The 17455-nt window shown below is 44.3% G+C and overlaps 1 protein-coding gene across 1 annotated transcript in view; it reads left to right on the top strand.

The window, feature by feature from the left end:
* EGFR (epidermal growth factor receptor) overlaps positions 1-7571 on the top strand; it is a 212706-nt gene extending 205135 nt beyond the window's left edge. Inside the window, exon 28 of the mRNA XM_018067044.1 lies at positions 768-7571. Within this exon, the coding sequence (XP_017922533.1) occupies positions 768-1129 (362 nt within the window). The 3' untranslated portion in view covers positions 1130-7571. The remainder of the gene's footprint in view (positions 1-767) is intronic.

Below are 17455 nucleotides of genomic sequence, written 5' to 3'. Positions count from 1 at the left end.
GCGTGTGTGAGAGAGTGTGAGAAAGAGAGTGTGCGTGAGAGAGTGTGAGAGAGAGTGTGTGTGTGTGTGAGAGAGAGTGTGTGAGAGAAAGAGAGTGTGTGAGAGAGTGTGTGTGTGAGAGAGAGTGTGTGTGAGAGTGTGTGTGTGAGAGAGAGAGAGAAAGAGTGTGTGTGTGTGTGAGGAGAGTATGTGAGAGAGTCTGTGTGAGTGTGTGAGAAAGAGTGTGTGTGAGAATGTGAGAGTGTGTGTGTGTGTGTGTGAGAGAGGGAGTGTGTGTGAGAGAGTGTGAGAGAGTGTGCGTGAGAGAGTGTGTGTGTGAGAGAGTGTGTGAGAGAAAGAGTGTGTGAGTGTGTGTGTAAGAGAGAGTGTGAGAAAGAGAGTGTGCGTGAGAGTGTGAGAGAGAGTGTGTGTGTGTGAGAGAGAGACAGATTAGATCCCTGTTCTCTCTCCTGGCTCCATTTCTGGCCTGTGAAACTTGTATTTACTTAATCTAAGCTCTGTCCCCAGACAGCCAACCTGCACAAACACACATCTCAAGGAAAGCAGTCCTCTGAAAACTTTAAACTTTCAAAAGAAAATCATGCACGTTTCTTTGAGCAGTACAAAAAGAACACAATTCATTTTAGCAAGAGAGTCTTCTCCCCAGGCTTCCCTGCCTCTGTCATCCAGCGCCTCTTTGAAGAATAGTCACAGGGTTTAGAAAGAGCTGTGAAATCCTGTTGAGGATGATGCTTTGCTGATTACACTTGATTTCTTTTCAATTTCAGAATATGTAAACCAATCTGTTCCCAAAAGACCTGCAGGCTCTGTCCAGAACCCTGTCTATCACAATCAGCCTCTATATCCAGCTCCTGGCAGAGACCCTCAGTACCAAAATTCACGCAGCAACGCCGTGGACAACCCTGAGTATCTCAACACCACCCATCCTGCCTGTATCAATGGTGTACTCGACGGCCCTGCCCTCTGGGCTCAGAAGGGCAGTCACCAAATTAGCCTAGACAACCCTGACTACCAGCAGGCCTTCTTTCCCAAGGAAGCCAAGTCGAATGGCATCTTTAAGGGACCTGCAGCTGAAAATGCAGAATACCTGCGGGCAGCACCAGCAGGCAGTGACTTTACTGGGGCCTGACCATGGAGGACAACCTCAGCCATAAACTTCCAGCCCCTTCCGCCCCCAGGACCAAGCCATGGCAGCTGTTGAGTCCTGACTGCCATGCTGACATTATCTCTTGGACCCACAGACTGGTTTGTCCATATTTGCCCTGATCAACCCACCTTTCAACCAAGAAGTGCCCCTGACTCAGATGCACTTTGCAAAGTTGCAGGGACATTCCTTTGTGTTCAAACTGTGAGGCTTCCACAAAAGGCATCCAGAATGAATGTTGTCCATTTGGGAAGAAGTTCACCTTTCAATGAGGTATATTTGAAAAATACTAAATATGTTTAAGGAGTTTTATTGCTTAGGAACATCTGGGGTTTTTTCATTGACACTGATTTTACTTTTAATGAGCTTTTCTAATAAGGAAAAAGCTTGCTCATAGCACCTGTGGTACTGAGTTGACCCAGGCCCAACTGTGACTGAGACGCATGAACCAGCCTTCCAGGTAACACGTGATTCCATTGGCTCTGCTTGGAGACTTCTCTATTGCAAGACAGTTGAATAACCAGCCAGTCCTCTGAGTCCTCAGCAAGCCACTTTGGTACTATATCAGATCAAGGCAGGTACAAGACAATAAGCCACTTTGAACTCTTCCTAAGCAAGGAAGAAACAGAGGGAGTAGAATTCTTCCTCAGACTTACTTCTTCCACTTACCTAGGATGTCTCCACGGTACTTTCTCTCCTTTGGGTGACCAGTGTTTTCTAATTAAAAGTATTAGACTTGTTTATTTTCCATTCCATAGTTTTGAAACCCAGTATGCTTTCCCTGTACAGCCAAACAGTAACCACGGTCAGCTTATATGTGATTCGTCGACATTCGGACCATTGCCTTTAATTGAGATGGAATGATAGTGCAAAAAAGGAACAAATCCCCCAAATTTGAGTCTTAGAGGAAATATATTAAGTCTTTGGAGGTCAGGGGACAGGTGTCTGTCTGAAGACTGCATATGTGATGCTGCTCTTGAAACTCTTTTAGCTCCCCCAACGCTCTCCCCGACACACACACGAAACAATTTGTTTAGGCTACTCCTAGAAGATAATTAATTATTTTACTTCGAGGGTTTTTACTCAAAGGGCACTTTGCTCCTCACTGGGAAGCTGCCCAGATCCCTCCTTGCCCTTGGTGAGTTGCAGGGTCCAGGCACACGGGTAGCTGTGCAGGAGTGCCTCACCACTATGGCGCTTTCACAGGTGAAATAGAGACAGCATTATGTGTCATATGAAATTCAGGTAAATACGAAATTTGACTTTGAAGTTGATGATAATGCCTTCATAACATCTCCAGGTATGTGGGAAGGAGAAAACAATCCCCCCTTAAAATAACTCCCTGTAATTGGAGGACCCGCTACTTATGACACAAGCTTTTTCTCATCTGTGTCCCCAAACCCTGAATGTTACATAGTTCTTTGTAGACAGTGTTGTAAACACTCTTAGTCAAGATCCATCTCAGCCAGCAAGAAGTGTTTCAGACAGTATTTTCAACCCTGGTTTTATTCAGCTCCCCACTCCCCCCCCACACACAATTTTCCTTTAGCTTTTAAGTTATTTAGTGACTCAGGTGGATCAGGGCCCCATAGTTTTGTTATCAAAGTATTTAATTTTGTCTCAATAGAAATATGAACTATATTCAGTTTCATCATGTTCCACACTTTAACAACTTACCAGCCTGGCATAGGTATTAAAGATAAAAAAATAAATCATAATACCTGATTCCACAAAATTCACAATTTAGCGACGAAAATTGACTAACAAGTACTAACCTGAAAATGACATGGCGATGCCAGGCAAGACTTGTCAGCCCAGCTCGGTGACAGCGCAGGGCACAGGGTGATGGGCGCCTGGTGTGGAGGGGCCGTGGAGTCGGGTCAGAGGACCCCTAGGACATCAGCCAGCAAGAATTGGAAAGTGCAGCAGGGGGAGCCGGGCCGTGAAAGTGTCCTCCAGAGAAGCCGCTCCTGAAGCAGCTCCACAGCCTCCGCTGCCCCTTCAAGCCTGGGGTTAGGCTTGGCACGTTCCCCAAGTGCCCTTCCGGTCCATCCCCACTGAGGGGTCAAAAATGGTTCATGAAAAGATTAAACAATGTCTCTAAGGGTCTGAAATTTTATGTCCTTGTCAGCAAACCACTCTCATTATTTACTCACCTCAGAACATAAGTGCTTTAGCCAGATATGTATCCAGCACTGAGAGTTAGAATGACCCACATTCGGCTATCACTAGTTTGTCAGGAGACAGTTGAGGAGGGAGCACCACAACATCCTGGTCCAACTGTAGCAGGAAGAGCTTAGTATTTTTGTAATTTGAAATATTTTACTGTAACATAATATAGTAGAGAGATTCAAGTTTTTTGTTTTTGTTTTTTGTATTTTGTATTTCAGTTTCCAAAATCTACTCGCTAAATTTTCTTAGACATTGTATTTCCACCAGTTTTCTCACTGTGTCTGTCCAGGGAGGTTCAGGGGGCCTGTAGACTCTTGAGAGCCTAAGAGAGCAGAGCCTGAATCCAGGTCTGGGGGCACTGTGGACAGTCAGGAGAGGGGCTCTCACACCTCGGGGCTCTGAGGGGCCACTCAAAGCTTAACCCTCACCCCTTTGGTTTCTGCTCGTTGACACAAAGCCCTGAGGCCCCACGGAGAGCCTCTCTGCTGTTTTCCTCCCCAGCCAGTCCCTGGAGCATTTCCCCACAGCCCAGTCAAGCCAGGCCTTCAGAAACAGGTCAGGGAAAGTAAGAGTGAGAGGCTGTTTACAGCTGACCCTTGAACCTCATCAGTTTGAACGGTGTGGGTCGACTTAGACATGGATTTCTTCAATAGAGGACACAACAGGCCACGTGAGCACCAGTCAGCCGAATTCATGATTAAAGAACCAAAAGCTCTGGAGAGCCAACTGTGTACAGTTACAGGCGAGTCCACTGCTCAGAGGGTCAGGGCCCCAACCTGGGCTGTTCTAGAGTCAGCTGTCCAGTGCGCCATACATACATCTTATCACAGAATCTTTAAGGAGGCCCTGTTGTCTCACACTATGAAAAATAGTTCTGTTACCTCAAGATAGAGATGAATCTTCCAAACTCTAAATTTGCCCAGAGTTCAGGTTGTCACTGATTAACAACTGGGAGCACAGTGGAGGGTGCAGATTACATTCCAGTTGATGGCAAGGCTTAGAGGTTTGTTGAAAGTTCTTAATTTTGAGCTTCAGACTTCCCCTGTCAAAACTGCAGACATGCATGAACCGTGAAGTGCCGAGGCAGACAGGCAGCAGTTCTCAGGCTGACTGCCCTTGGGTGTCTCCTGGGTCCCAACCAAAAAGACTCTGAATTTGTCTCAGCTGCAGCCTGGGCCAGGGCTTCTCAGAGCTCCCCTGGTGATTCTGATGGGCACCAAATTTGGGCAACAGCTATGTAAAGAAAATGTCCTTCAGGGAGACTCAGGCCTGGGCTGACAGCCTCCCACTCGTGGCACGCTAGGCGAGGCCTGGGGCTGCACTCGTGCAGGACAGGCTGTCGGGCCGTGGTGACTCACCGTGCTCACCTGCGCTGCCCATCAGGACTGACTGTAAGCTCAAAAGGAGCAGTGTAATCATAATTGCAGGGGCTCCCTGTGTGGCTCTAATGGACAACCAGAGTGGGAACCCTCATCTCTCAGGTCACCTTCCCCTGGACTAGCCTATGCATCGACACTGTGCCCCCGATTAGGGCAGAATCAGACTGTGTGTGTGGAAGAGGTTCCCACGGCAGTGCCAGAATGACCGCCATCCCTGGTGTGCCTGGAGCCTCGGCTGCTGCTGGCCATTCCAAAGCCTCTAATTCCTTGCCACCAGCAGCTAACTCATGCCAAAAGTGGCAGATACCCCAAATCTGAGCCTTGAGAAAGCCCTAGACAGTTTCTTTGCTAAGAAGTTGGTTTAAAACACCCATCTTCTGCTACAGGGAATGAGCTGCTCACCTCAGTGACAGTGCTTGAAGTTGCCCTTAGTGTCTGTTCCGCATTTATTACTTGGTGACAGGCACATTTTTTTTTTCCTTTGTTTTCCTTGCTGGGGCTATAAAACCTTACTGAATAGAGTCTCTTGCCTCTAGTCTTATCAGCCATATCAGGGGCACACATTTTTGTGCTATAAAACACACATTCCAACATGATTTTTAAATGTAAGTCTATTTTTGTAACTTTTTAGAGCACTGAGCTTTGTAAGGTATATTTTTAGGAAAACTCATTTTTCTGCTAAAGGAAATAGTTTACTTTGGGAAGACTGCAAGAAAATCAAAATTTGAAACCGAGATTGTTGTTTAAACAGTTGTAACATTTAACAGTTTTCATTGTTGTTTAAAGGGATTTAACTGAAACAAGAGAAATGTCTGTCTCGTAAAAAAGCACAATGTCATTTCAGAACTGGGCTAGGTTGTTGTCCTGATGAAGAGGAGAATCATTTTTATATTTATAAAATGAGAAAAGGATACGATTACATTTAGTTTCTTTGTCTGAATCAGGTTCATTTGACTCTGGGGCAATTCAGTGGGAAAGAACCACCATCTATTACAGTTAATAGACAACATCAGCTTCATGCTGTATACCACTCATCTGCCGATGGGACTCTGAAAATGTAAGAAAAATAATAGCAGAGCTCTCTGTTGGTTTATATATACCAATCTGACTGATGTAGATTATGTTTACAATTGATATATATTTACAATATAGACTAGAAATACCTGCAGAGCCCTAATGTTTAGCATGTTTGATGACCACCACCAGCAGTCTTCCAAACTAAGCATAGCCATCCTAGCAATGGGGTTTTTATCTCAGGCTGCACAGTGACATCATGGCAGTGGGGGAAGCGGAGCTTTTTGAAAATCTTGAGGCCCAACAGTGCCTCAGGTGAGTGAAACCCAGGATTTATACTTTGTAAAGCTCCTAAAATCATTCTGAGGTACAGCCAAAGCTGAGAACCACCAGCCTAGGGATTTGCCACAGGTGTGTGGACTTGCAGGTAGATTCTCCACGTGTAGGTACGTCAGCATTGGGCGAACTCTAAGCACGAAGACCCCAGCATCCGTTGCTGTGGGTCAGGACCCTGAATGGATGGGGAGAGGGCCTAACCCATCGATGAAATGTAAAGCAGACCCCTTCTTCCATGTCCTCTGTCAAAGGCAGATGGATAGCAAGCATCCTTGCTACTTGTCAACCAGTGGCTGCCCTGCCTCCGGCCACTGCGCAGCCATCACTGCCCAGGGAGAAAGGAGACGTGGACTCAGTCACAAAGGGATACAGCAAGGACACTGCATGTGTGGTTGGACGGTGCTTACAAAACAAAAGCCAACAAGAGGATTCCTGCTAAATGCTTTATATATATGACTGTGAAGAAAGCTGAGCACTGAAGAATTGATGCTTTTGAACTGTGGTGTTGGAGAAGACTCGAGAGTCCCTTGGACTGCAAGGAGATCCAACCAGACCATTCTGAAGGAGATCAGCCCTGGGATTTCTTTGGAAGGAATGATGCTAAAGCTGAAGCTCCAGTACTTTGGCCACCTCATGCAAAGAGTTGACTCATTGGAAAAGACTCTGATGCTGGGAGGGATTGGGGGCAGGAGGAGAAGGGGACGACAGAGGATGAGATGGCTGGATGGCATCACCGACTCGATGGACATGAGTTTGGGTGAACTCCGGGAGTTGGTGATGGACAGGGAGGCCTGGCGTGCTGTGATCCATGGGGTCACAAAGAGTCAGACACGACTGTGCGACTGAACTGAACTGAACTGATAAATATATAGGATAAAAACTGAAGCAATAACTAGTGTTATTTTCTCTTCCACAAGCACAGTATGCCCTCTGAGGTTACAAATTCCTATCTGAATTGCCAGCAGAAGTACTAAGAATCCCTACTCTATCCCCTGGTAGATGAAACTGTGCATTTTTAGGTGCATTTACTTATATTTTTCTTAAAGAAATCCTTTTGACTTACTTTGGCTACAAAGTAATCTTGCTGTATGATATGAAATTTTGGAAAGGAAGATGTACTGTGGATCTGATGACATATTAGAGGTGATGATGTAATCAAGTAGCCTCAGGCAGCAGTAATTCCATTTTTAAAACAAGCAAGCAATTAGCTTTATAGCCTCTAATATATGGTACATTTTAACATTATAAAGTTTTCCCGTGATGAAATCAATATTTGTACAAATGGAAAGGAAGATTCTGTTTTATATGGTTTACACTATTGATCAAAACATGTTGATTGTATATGGAGTATTAAAAAATTAGATGTATACTATTCATGTTCTTTACTCATAAGTATCTTATAAAAACATTGTATTCTTGTTAACAATGCAGTGTTGATAATAGTTATTAATCATATCTGACCTACTGTAGATTGTCCTTTCCTGACAACTTTTTAAAGTTAATTAATAAACTTTATTTTTAGAGCAGTTTTAGTTTCAAAACTGCAAAATCGAGAAATTATGGAGAGTTACCATGTGATCTCTGCCCCACAGGCTCCCCACTCTCCCATCCACACCTCAGGGCCTGATGCACTTCAGTTAGTGGAGGGTTCCTGAGCCTGAGTTGACTGTCCCAGCACCTTGTAATATAGGACCAAACCTTCCCAGATTCCCTGCATAGTCCCTTCTTCCAGAGCCAAGAGGGAATTCCTTATGATGATTCTATAGCAAGCTGTACTTCTGCTCAGTCATAAACACTGGAAGTCTGAGGCATTAACACACCACAACCATGTGTGCAGGGCCTCAGGCCCAGCTGCTCCAACTCTTCCCCAGCAGTGCTCCTCCATGGGGAAGACCCCCACTCTGGGCCTGGGGGGAGCCCTTCTGAGCCCATCAAGAAATGACTAGTGCTGAGGGAAGTTGTTGTATTGAGATGAAATCCTTGAACAGCTAAGGGAATCAAGGGCATTCGAACTGCCCTTAAGAGTGGGTGCGGGAGAATGGTGTGCACAGGCGGGAGGCGGGTGCTGGTGGGGGATTGCCACAGGCCGGCCAGCACCTGGAGCCCGCCCTACCTCCCCAGGGGCCACCCCAAGGTCCTCCTGTGCCACAGTCTCCCTGATGCTTGGGGTGACTCCCATCACCAGAAAAACTGCAGCTTGGTTTAACATGGTTCATCCAGAAGACCATTGTCACTTACAAACACAGGTTGAGGGAGGCTATCGTACAGGTGGGAGCAGGACTTCAGGATAACTAGGTTCTGGGAGAATAAGCGGATCCAGGGACCTTTCTGTATCCCTGTGGGACACCCCCCACCCAGACCTCCTCAGGCTCCTGGCCTCACCGAGCTCCCACCGCCCTCACACACAGCACCCTGGACGGCATGAGCCTCTCAGCATCACAGCCTTCCATCAGGGCTGAGCCATGGAAGGAAGGTCAGGAAACTCAGGTACACAGACCATGTCTTGGGGCCTGGCTGCCTGGAACCTTCACCCCCGGGGGAAGGCCACGGCTTTCATCCAGAGGCTGACACCCTCACCTGAGAACAAGTACACCAGCCCCTCAGTCTCCCTCCTCCCGCCCCCCGATCTGTAGCTGAAGCTCAGTGCAGACGGGGTTTCAGCTTGAAGAGATTTTGCGTTTGGGCCAAAAATCTTGTAAAAGTAATCACAGCTCTCTGGAGAGAGAAAAGCTTTGCCAAGTATAGGAGAGTCTGAAAAGTACGAGTCGCTGGTTCTTCCTGCGTTTGTGTGGCTCTCCCCCAGCTCAGGCCTTGGGCAGGGCCTCCTGCGGCCCATTCTGCTGGCTCCGCTGGATCCTGCCTCCTTCAGGCTGTTCAGGGCCTTCCTCCACACGCAAAAAAGGACCTTTAAAACCTGGGGTAGGAAAGCTGTATCACATCTAATTTTTGCTCTGGTCTCAAAAAACAGTAAACAAATTATAATAAAGAGCCTGCGGGCATCCATTGGTAGTTTGTAACTGGAAGGAGGCTTGCCCCTCTGGCCCACCAGACACGCTGAGAGACTCAACCGTGGGGGACGCCGTATCTGCCCTGAGGTCTCTCCACTGGTTCTGCCTGCAGTCTCTTCCTCCCTGCCCTGGATACTAGGTTTTAAAGAAAACGCAAATACATCTTTTATACATTTTACTCCATTCCTGGAGTAAAGCAAGCCCAAGCACAGATCTATCCCGTGCAAGCCCCTCACACATGTGGGTCAGCTGCAGGACAGACAGAGCCTCTGGCCAACCATTCTGTCCTCCGCTGGTTGCTCCCCCATGCACAGCAGGCTGCCCTGGCCTCTCAGGTGGTCTTATGGAGAAGGTGCTGCTGACCAGGGCTTAGGGGAGGACTCCCTAGGTGCCTGCCCCCCACACCAGCATGAGAAGGGAAGGCAGGTTGCAGGGACCCTCTGCATACTTCCTACCCCTCCCCCAGGAAAGGCTGCATCCCGGGATCCAAGGGTGTGTGGGGGATGCAGCTAGGATTACAGCCCAGGACCCCAACACCTGGGACTGAAGCTGCTATGGCCAGCAATGATGACCTGTCAGTTTGCCCCGGACGGGGTGGTGGAGGGGGGGCGGTCCAAAGTTCCCAGGAGCCTTTGAAAGGCCTACCCAATTTTCCAAAATGCAAAACCTCTTCTTCCCTTGAACCAGTGATGCCATTAAAAAGCCCAGCCCTGCTCCCTCTGGGTGGAAGGAGAAGTTGGAGGGGTACCTGCCGTCTATTCTATTCCAGAGTAGCTCGGCATTTCTCCTTTCCAATTATTTTCTCTCTAAGGAGCTTGCCTCTTCTGCCTTTTCTGCTTTCCCTCTATCTTTCTCTATTGTATAATTTAACCATTCTGGAACCAAGCAGAAATGGGAGCATATGCTAACCTATGATGAGTTTCTTCTGGTCTCACATCCACTCAGCTGAACAGTTTCCATAAGGGCAAGTCTAAATGGATGGACTCCACATAGCACACAGCCTTTAGCCACCAGGACAAAGAGGCTCTGTTTCATAAAGATCAATAAATAACAGACAAAATGGAAATGGCACAACACTTCACTGAAGAGTACTAAACTCAAATGATTTCTGGACATTTTAGCAAACCTGAAAAAGAAATAGCTAATTTTCGTATCAATTAAAGTGTTTCAAAACATTGAAAAAGATGGGGAGTTTCCCAGTTCATTCTACAAAAGTTAGAATAGTATTTTAAAAATCAAAGAAATATTACAGAAAGAAAACTGTAGCTTCATTTACGAATGTAGATATAGAAATCCGAACAACAGACTGGTTCCAAATAGGAAAAGGAGTACATCAAGGCTGTATATTGTCACCCTGCTTATTTAACTTATATGCAGAGTACATCATGAGAAACGCTGGGCTGGAGGAAGCACAAGCTGGAATCAAGATTGCTGGGAGAAATATCAATAACCTCAGATATGCACATGACACCACCCTTATGGCAGAAAGTGAAGAGGAACTAAAAAGCCTCTTGATGAAAGTGAAAGAGGAGAGTGAAAAAGTTGGCTTAAAGCTCACCATTCAGAAAACTAAGATCATGGCATCTGGTCCCATCACTTCATGGGAAATAGATGTAGAAACAGTGTCAGACTTTATTTTTTGGGGCTCCAAAATCACTGCAGATGGTGACTGCAGCCATGAAATTAAAAGACGCTCACTCCTTGGAAGGAAAGTTATGACCAACCTAGATAGCATATTCAAAAGCAGAGACATTACTTTGCCGACTAAGGTCCGTCTAGTCAAGGCTATGGTTTTTCCAGTAGTCATGTATGGATGTGAGAGTTGGACTGTGAAGAAAGCTGAGCACCAAAGAATTGATGCTTTTGAACTGTGGTGTTGGAGAAGACTCTTGAGAGTCCCTTGGACTGCAAGGAGATCCAACCAGTCCATTCTGAAGGAGATCAGCCCTGGGATTTCTTTGGAAGGAATGATGCTAAAGCTGAAACTCCAATACTTTGGCCACCTCATGCAAAGAGTTGACTCATTGGAAAAGACTCTGATGCTGGGAGGGATTGGGGGCAGGAGGAGAAGGGGACGACAGAGGATGAAATGGCTGGATGGCATCACGGACTCGATGGACGTGAGTCTGAGTGAACTCCGGGAGTTGGTGATGGACAAGGAGGCCTGGCGTGCTGCGATTCATGGGCTCGCAAAGAGTCGGACACGACTGAGCGACTGAACTGAACTGAACTGAACTGAATGAAATACAAGAAATGGAATTATTTATTCCATTAATTCAAGGACAGTTTATATAAGATATTTTATTTATATTCATGAAGAGAATAATAGGGAAAATGTGAATATTAAGACATTCACAAAGGATTTGATAAAATTCAATCACATTGCTACTAAAATTTCTTAGTAACCTAAGAAAAGATGAAAACACCTTTAACTAGGTAAAAATATCTACCAAAAATTTTAAAAGAATAAGAAGCATTGACCTTAATGGTGAAATACCAACACAATACCAAATACCAAATAAAGAACAAGTGACTTTATCACTTCTGTTATTGAATACTCTTCTGAAATTCACTGTTTGGAGACAAGGAAAAACATATTATTCATATACAAAATATTTGCATCCATAGAATATAGTCAGCAAACCTTGTTCCATGCCCAAGAGTTAAATCTAGCCAGCAGACTAGTTTGTAAATAAAGCTTTATTGGAACATGGTCACATTTATTGCCTAGGGCTGCTTTCACACTACAGCTGCAGAGCCAATTAGGGGCAACAGAGCTCCTGCAAAGCCAAAAATATTTCCTCTCTGTCCCTTCACAGAGGAAGTTTGCTGATCCCAAACAATGGAATGAAAGCAATTATTAACAAAATTAATAAAATAAGAAAATTCAGTCCATAAGTAAATGTCATTAATCCTGTATACCATCAATCATTAATTAAACAAAGTAATGGAAAATAATCCCATTTAATATAGCAATTAAAACTACAAAATGACTGGATGTAAACTTAAATGTGCAAGAACAGTATGAAAACAGAAAGTATAGAACTTTGCTGAGGCATAAAAGAAGACTTAAAATATATATTGTATTCATGGATATGAGTACTTAATCATGTTAAAGTATCAATTCTCTCCTAATTATAAGGTAAAGTCAATGCAATTCACTTGAAAATTTCAGTGATTATTTTGGGAAGTAGAAATTTTAGAACTTGGAATCTAAAAAAGAAAATGCATGACAGCAGCTAAGTACATTTGGAAAGCAACTGAGTAATGATATCAATGATATAAAAATACGCTACATAAATCTAAAATAATTAAAGCTACCTAGGACCAGTGTAGCCACAGGAAATAATTAACGGAAAAAAATAGAATTTTGGAAACAGATGTGCACACGGAAATGTAGCATGTGATGGTGATGCCATTTCCAGACAGCGGAAGAATGAAAGTGTGTTTAGTCGCTCAGCCTTGTCTGACTCTTTGCAATATCATTGACTGTAGCCCACCAGGCTCCTCTGTCCATGAAATTCCCCAGGCAAGACTACGGGAGTGGGTTGCCATTTCCTTCTTGAGGGAATCTTCCCGACTCAGGGATCGAACCCAGGTCTCCCACACTGCAGTCAGTTTCTTTACCATCTGAGCCACCAGGGAAGAAGGCTCCCCAATGAATGATTTTAGAGAAAATGTTTATACCTTTGAAAATTAATTAGAGATCTACTTCAAATTCCAGTTGGACTAAAGATCTAAACCTAAAAGAAATCAAAGCAACTGGGTAAAATGTATGTGAATATTCTTGAAACTCAGGCAAAGTGAGGCTGATACATAATAACATAATTCCAAAGACAGGGAGGAAAGGACTGTCATCATGTCCACCTAAATTTTTCTTTTTAGTTTTTAAAGAAAAAAAATTATACAATAAAAAGTCAAAATTCATATAAGGAGAAAAAACCTTGAGGGGTATCAGGGATTAATATTAGGGATTAAAATATGAAGCCCAACAGACTCATACAAATGTTAAACACCCTACTAAGACTTTGACAGTGTATAAATGGACAATTCGTGATACAATTACTCACATTCACATGCTAGCAAGGTAATTTTCAAAATCCTTCAAACTATGCTTCAACAGTATGTGAACCAAAAACTTCCAGATGTATAAACTGGATTTAGAAAAGGCAGAGAAACCAGATATCAAATTACCAACATCTGTTGGATCATAGAAAAACAAGAGAATTCCAGAAAAACTTCTGCTTCACTGACTGTGCTAAAGCCTTTGACTGTGTGGATCACAGCAAACTGTGAAGATTCTTTAGGAGATGCAAATACCATGTTAGCTTACCTGCCATCTGAGAAACCTGTATGCAGGTCAAGAAGCAACAGTTAGAACTGGACATGGAACAATGGACTGGTTCAAAATCAGGACAGGAGTACAACAAGGCTGTATATTGTCACCCTGCTTATTTAACTTTTATGGAGTGTACATTATGCAAAATACTGGGCTGGATGAATCATAAGCTAGAATCAAGATTTCTGGGAAAAATATTAACAACCTCAGATGTGCAGATAATACCACCCAATGGCAGAAAGTGAAGAGGAACTAAAGAGCTTCATAATGAGGTTAAAAGAGGAGAGTGAAAAAGCTGGCTTAAAACTCAACATTGAAAAAAACTAAGATCATGGCATTTAGTCCCATCACTTTATGGCAAATAGGGAAAAAATGGAAACAGTGGCAGATTTTATTTTCTAGGACTCCAAAATCATTTTGGGCGATGACTGCAGCCATGAAATTAAAAGATGCTTGTTCCTTGAAAGAAAAGCTATGACAAACCTAGACAGCATATTAAAGAGCAGAGACATCACTTTGCCAGCAGAAGTCCATACAGTCAAAGCCATGGTTTTTCCAGTAGTTGTGTATGGATGTGGAGTTGAACCTTAAAGAAGGCTAAGCACCACAGCAAAGAATTGATGCGTTCAACCTGTGGTGCTGAAGAAGACTTCTTGAGAGTCCCTTGAACAGCAAGGAGATCAAACCAGTTAATTCTGAAGAAAATCATCCCTGAATATTCATTGGAAGGAGTGATGGTAAAGCTGAAGCTCCAAAACTTTGGCCACCTGATGCAAAGAACTGACTCATTGGAAAAGACCTGGGTGCTGGGAAAGACTGAAGGCAGGAGGAGAAGCGGGCAACAGAGGATGAGATAATTGCATGGCATCACCAACTCAATAGACATGAGTCTGAGCAAACTCTGGGAAATGGTGATGGACAGGGAGACCTGGCATGCTGCAGTCCATGGGGGTCACAAAATCAGACAAGGCTTAGAGACTGAACAAAATGGGGAAATTACAAATGACTAATAACACGGAAATATACGCTTGGCCTCACTAACAGTCAAGAAAGTGCCAATTAAAATGAAATTATAAACCCTTTTCTTCACACGTTGATAGAAATATAAAGTATCATAAGCTTTTTGGAGGTTAGTAAAACCCCAGGAGACAGTGAAGTACAGGGACGCCTGGCATGCTGCAGTCCATCACACCGCAAAAAGTTGAACACGGCAGAGTGACTGTCCAAAAACAACAAAAAAGTTTAAATGTGGGTCTTCCCTGGTGGTCCAGTGGTTGAGAGTGCCTGCAATGCAGGGGGCATGGATCCCTACTCTGGGAAGATCCCACATGTCATGGGGCAACTAACTCTGTGCACCACGACTACTGAGCTTGCACTCTAGAGCCCCAGCTCTGCAGCAAGAGAGGCCACCGCAGGGGGAACCTGAGCCCTACAGCTAGAGAGCAGCTCCCTTTCCTCGCAACTCGAAAGTCCACAAGCAGCAATGAAGAAGACCCACCACAGCCAAAAATATTAAGTAAATTAATCAAATTAAATAAATCTTCAAAAAAGTTTAAATGTGCGTATCCTTTGATAGGGTAATTTCATATTTGTAGAAATAAACTCCCACTCCAGTATTCTTGCCTGGAAAATTCCATGAACTGAGGAGCCTGGCACGCTAGACAGTCTATGGGGTCGCAAAGAGTCAAACACGACTTAGAAACTAAACATGCACGCAAAATACTGTGATTGACCGAACCTCTCCCCACCCCGAATTCATGTTGAAGACCTCATGCTGGTATTTGAAGGCTGGGCCTTTGCGGGTAGTTAGGGTAAGTGAAGTCAGGAGGTTAAGACCTCGTATTGGGATTAGTGTCCTTGTAAGAGGAGAGGGGCCAGAGCTCACATGCTCTCTGCCACATGAGGACATAATGAGAAGGCAGCTGTCCGCAAGCCAGGAAGAGTTCCCACCAGAACTTGACTACTCTGGCACCCTGATTCCACACTCCCAGCCTCCAGAACTGTGAGAAGTCAGTGTCTGCTGTTTAAGCCCCCAGTCTGTGGTATTTTGTTTTGCCAGTTGGAGGTAAGACAAATATTCAAACAGTTATACAAATATACAAATTATACAAATATATGAATAAAAATGTTCACCAGAACATTATTTGTAATAAAGAAAATTTTTTTTAATTTTAATATCTATCAAAAGAGAAATTACCAAATGAATCATGCAGCATTCATAATATGGGATTCTGAGCAGTTGTGAGAGAGAATAGGAGAGATCCATATGAATATGGAGATATATCCCCATGATACAGTTCTAACTGAAATAAAGCAAGTTGCTAAATAGCATTTTTGTGCTTTTGAAAAGCTTATATTTCTATATACACCTACCTTTGAGTGCGAGTGTATGTGGGGGTGTGTGGACAGTCTGGACGCCATCTGGGAACAGTAATGTCAGCCCATTCATGCTGGAGAACTGTGAATAGGGAGCAATATGTGAAATAATAAAGTGGCAAGGAATGACTTTATGTTCTATTTTCTACCCTTCTGTGTTGCTTGGCTTTCCATAATGAATATATATTATTTTTGCAGTTGTTCTGGGACAAAATTTAATGTTTCTCAGTTCCAATCCCTCCACTCACAACAAGACATTTCGCGGTTTTTCGTTTTGTTTGCTTTTCTTCCTCTCTCCCCCTCAGAACAAATCCTTGCAGCATGGTCTCCTGGGAGCTGGCCATGGAAGGAGAAAGCAGTGCTGGGGCTTCAGGCTGCCAGAGGATGTGGCTGGCGGGGAGTCGAGCTGAGCACACAGGTTCCTGGCTCACCAAGGATGGGACGACATAGCCCCTCCACAGCCAGGGAGTCTTAGTCAGCTTAAGACTTGTCGTAAAATCACACCACAGACCAAGTGGCTTAAACAACATACATTTATTTCTCACAGTTCTGGGGGCTGAGAAATCCAAAGTCAAAGTAAAGGTAGACTCGGGTCCTGAAGCCTCTTCCTGACCTTGCAGAGAGCAGACTTTTCACTGCTTACCCACATGGCAGAAACAGAGGCAGAGGGCAAGCTCCCTGGCACCGCTTCCTATAAGGGCACTAGCACCTCAGGGGGCCCCACTCTGCACCTCTTACATCGTCTGTGTCTTTGTTTTGAAGTCTATTTTGTCTGATATGAGTATTGCTACTCCAGCTTTCTTATAAATTCCGTTTGCTTGGAATACTTTGTTCCTATATCCTTACTTTAAGTCTGTAAGTGTCCCTAGGTCTCAGGTGGGTCTCTTGTAAACAACATATATACCGGTCTTGACTTTTTTTTATCAGCCCAGCTAGTCTATGTCTTTTGGTCAGTGCATTTAATCCATTTACATTTAAGGTAATGATCCATCTGTATGATCCTATTACCATTTTGTTAGTTGTTTTGGGTTATTTTTTTGTAGATCTTCTTCCTTTGTGTTTCCTGCCTAGAGAAACCCCTCTAGCATTTGTTGTAAAACTCGTTTCAGTTCAGTTCAGTTCAGTTGCTCAGTCGTGTCCGACTCTTTGCGACCCCATGAATCGCAGCACACCAGGCCTCCCTGTCCATCACCAACTCCCTGAGTTCATAAAGACTCACGTCCATCGAATCCGTGATGCCATCCAGCCATCTCATCCTCTGTCTTCCCCTTCTCCTCCTGCCCCCAATCCCTCCCAGCATCAGAGTCTTTTCCAATGAGTCAACTCTTCGCATGAGGTGACCAAAGTATTGGAGTTTCAGCTTTAGCATCATTCCTTCCAAAGAAATCCCAGGGCTGATCTCCTTCAGAACGGACTGGTTGGATCTCCTTGCAAGTCCAAGGAACTCTCAAGAGTCTTCTCCAACACCACAGTTCAAAAGCATCAATTCTTTGGCGCTCAGCTTTCTTCACAGTCCAACTCTCACATCCATACATGACCACTGGAAAAACCATAGCCTTGACTAGATGGACCTTTGTTGGCAAAGTAATGTCTCTGCTTTTGAATATGCTATCTAGGTTGGTCATAACTCTTCTTCCAAGGAGTAAGCATCTTTTAATTTCATGGCTGTAGTCACCATCTGCAGTGA

Source organism: Capra hircus, chromosome 22 (assembly GCF_001704415.2).
Source record: "Capra hircus breed San Clemente chromosome 22, ASM170441v1, whole genome shotgun sequence".
In the NCBI taxonomy this organism is placed as follows: Eukaryota; Metazoa; Chordata; class Mammalia; order Artiodactyla; family Bovidae; genus Capra; species Capra hircus.
This window is presented reverse-complemented; position numbering and strand designations above follow the sequence as displayed.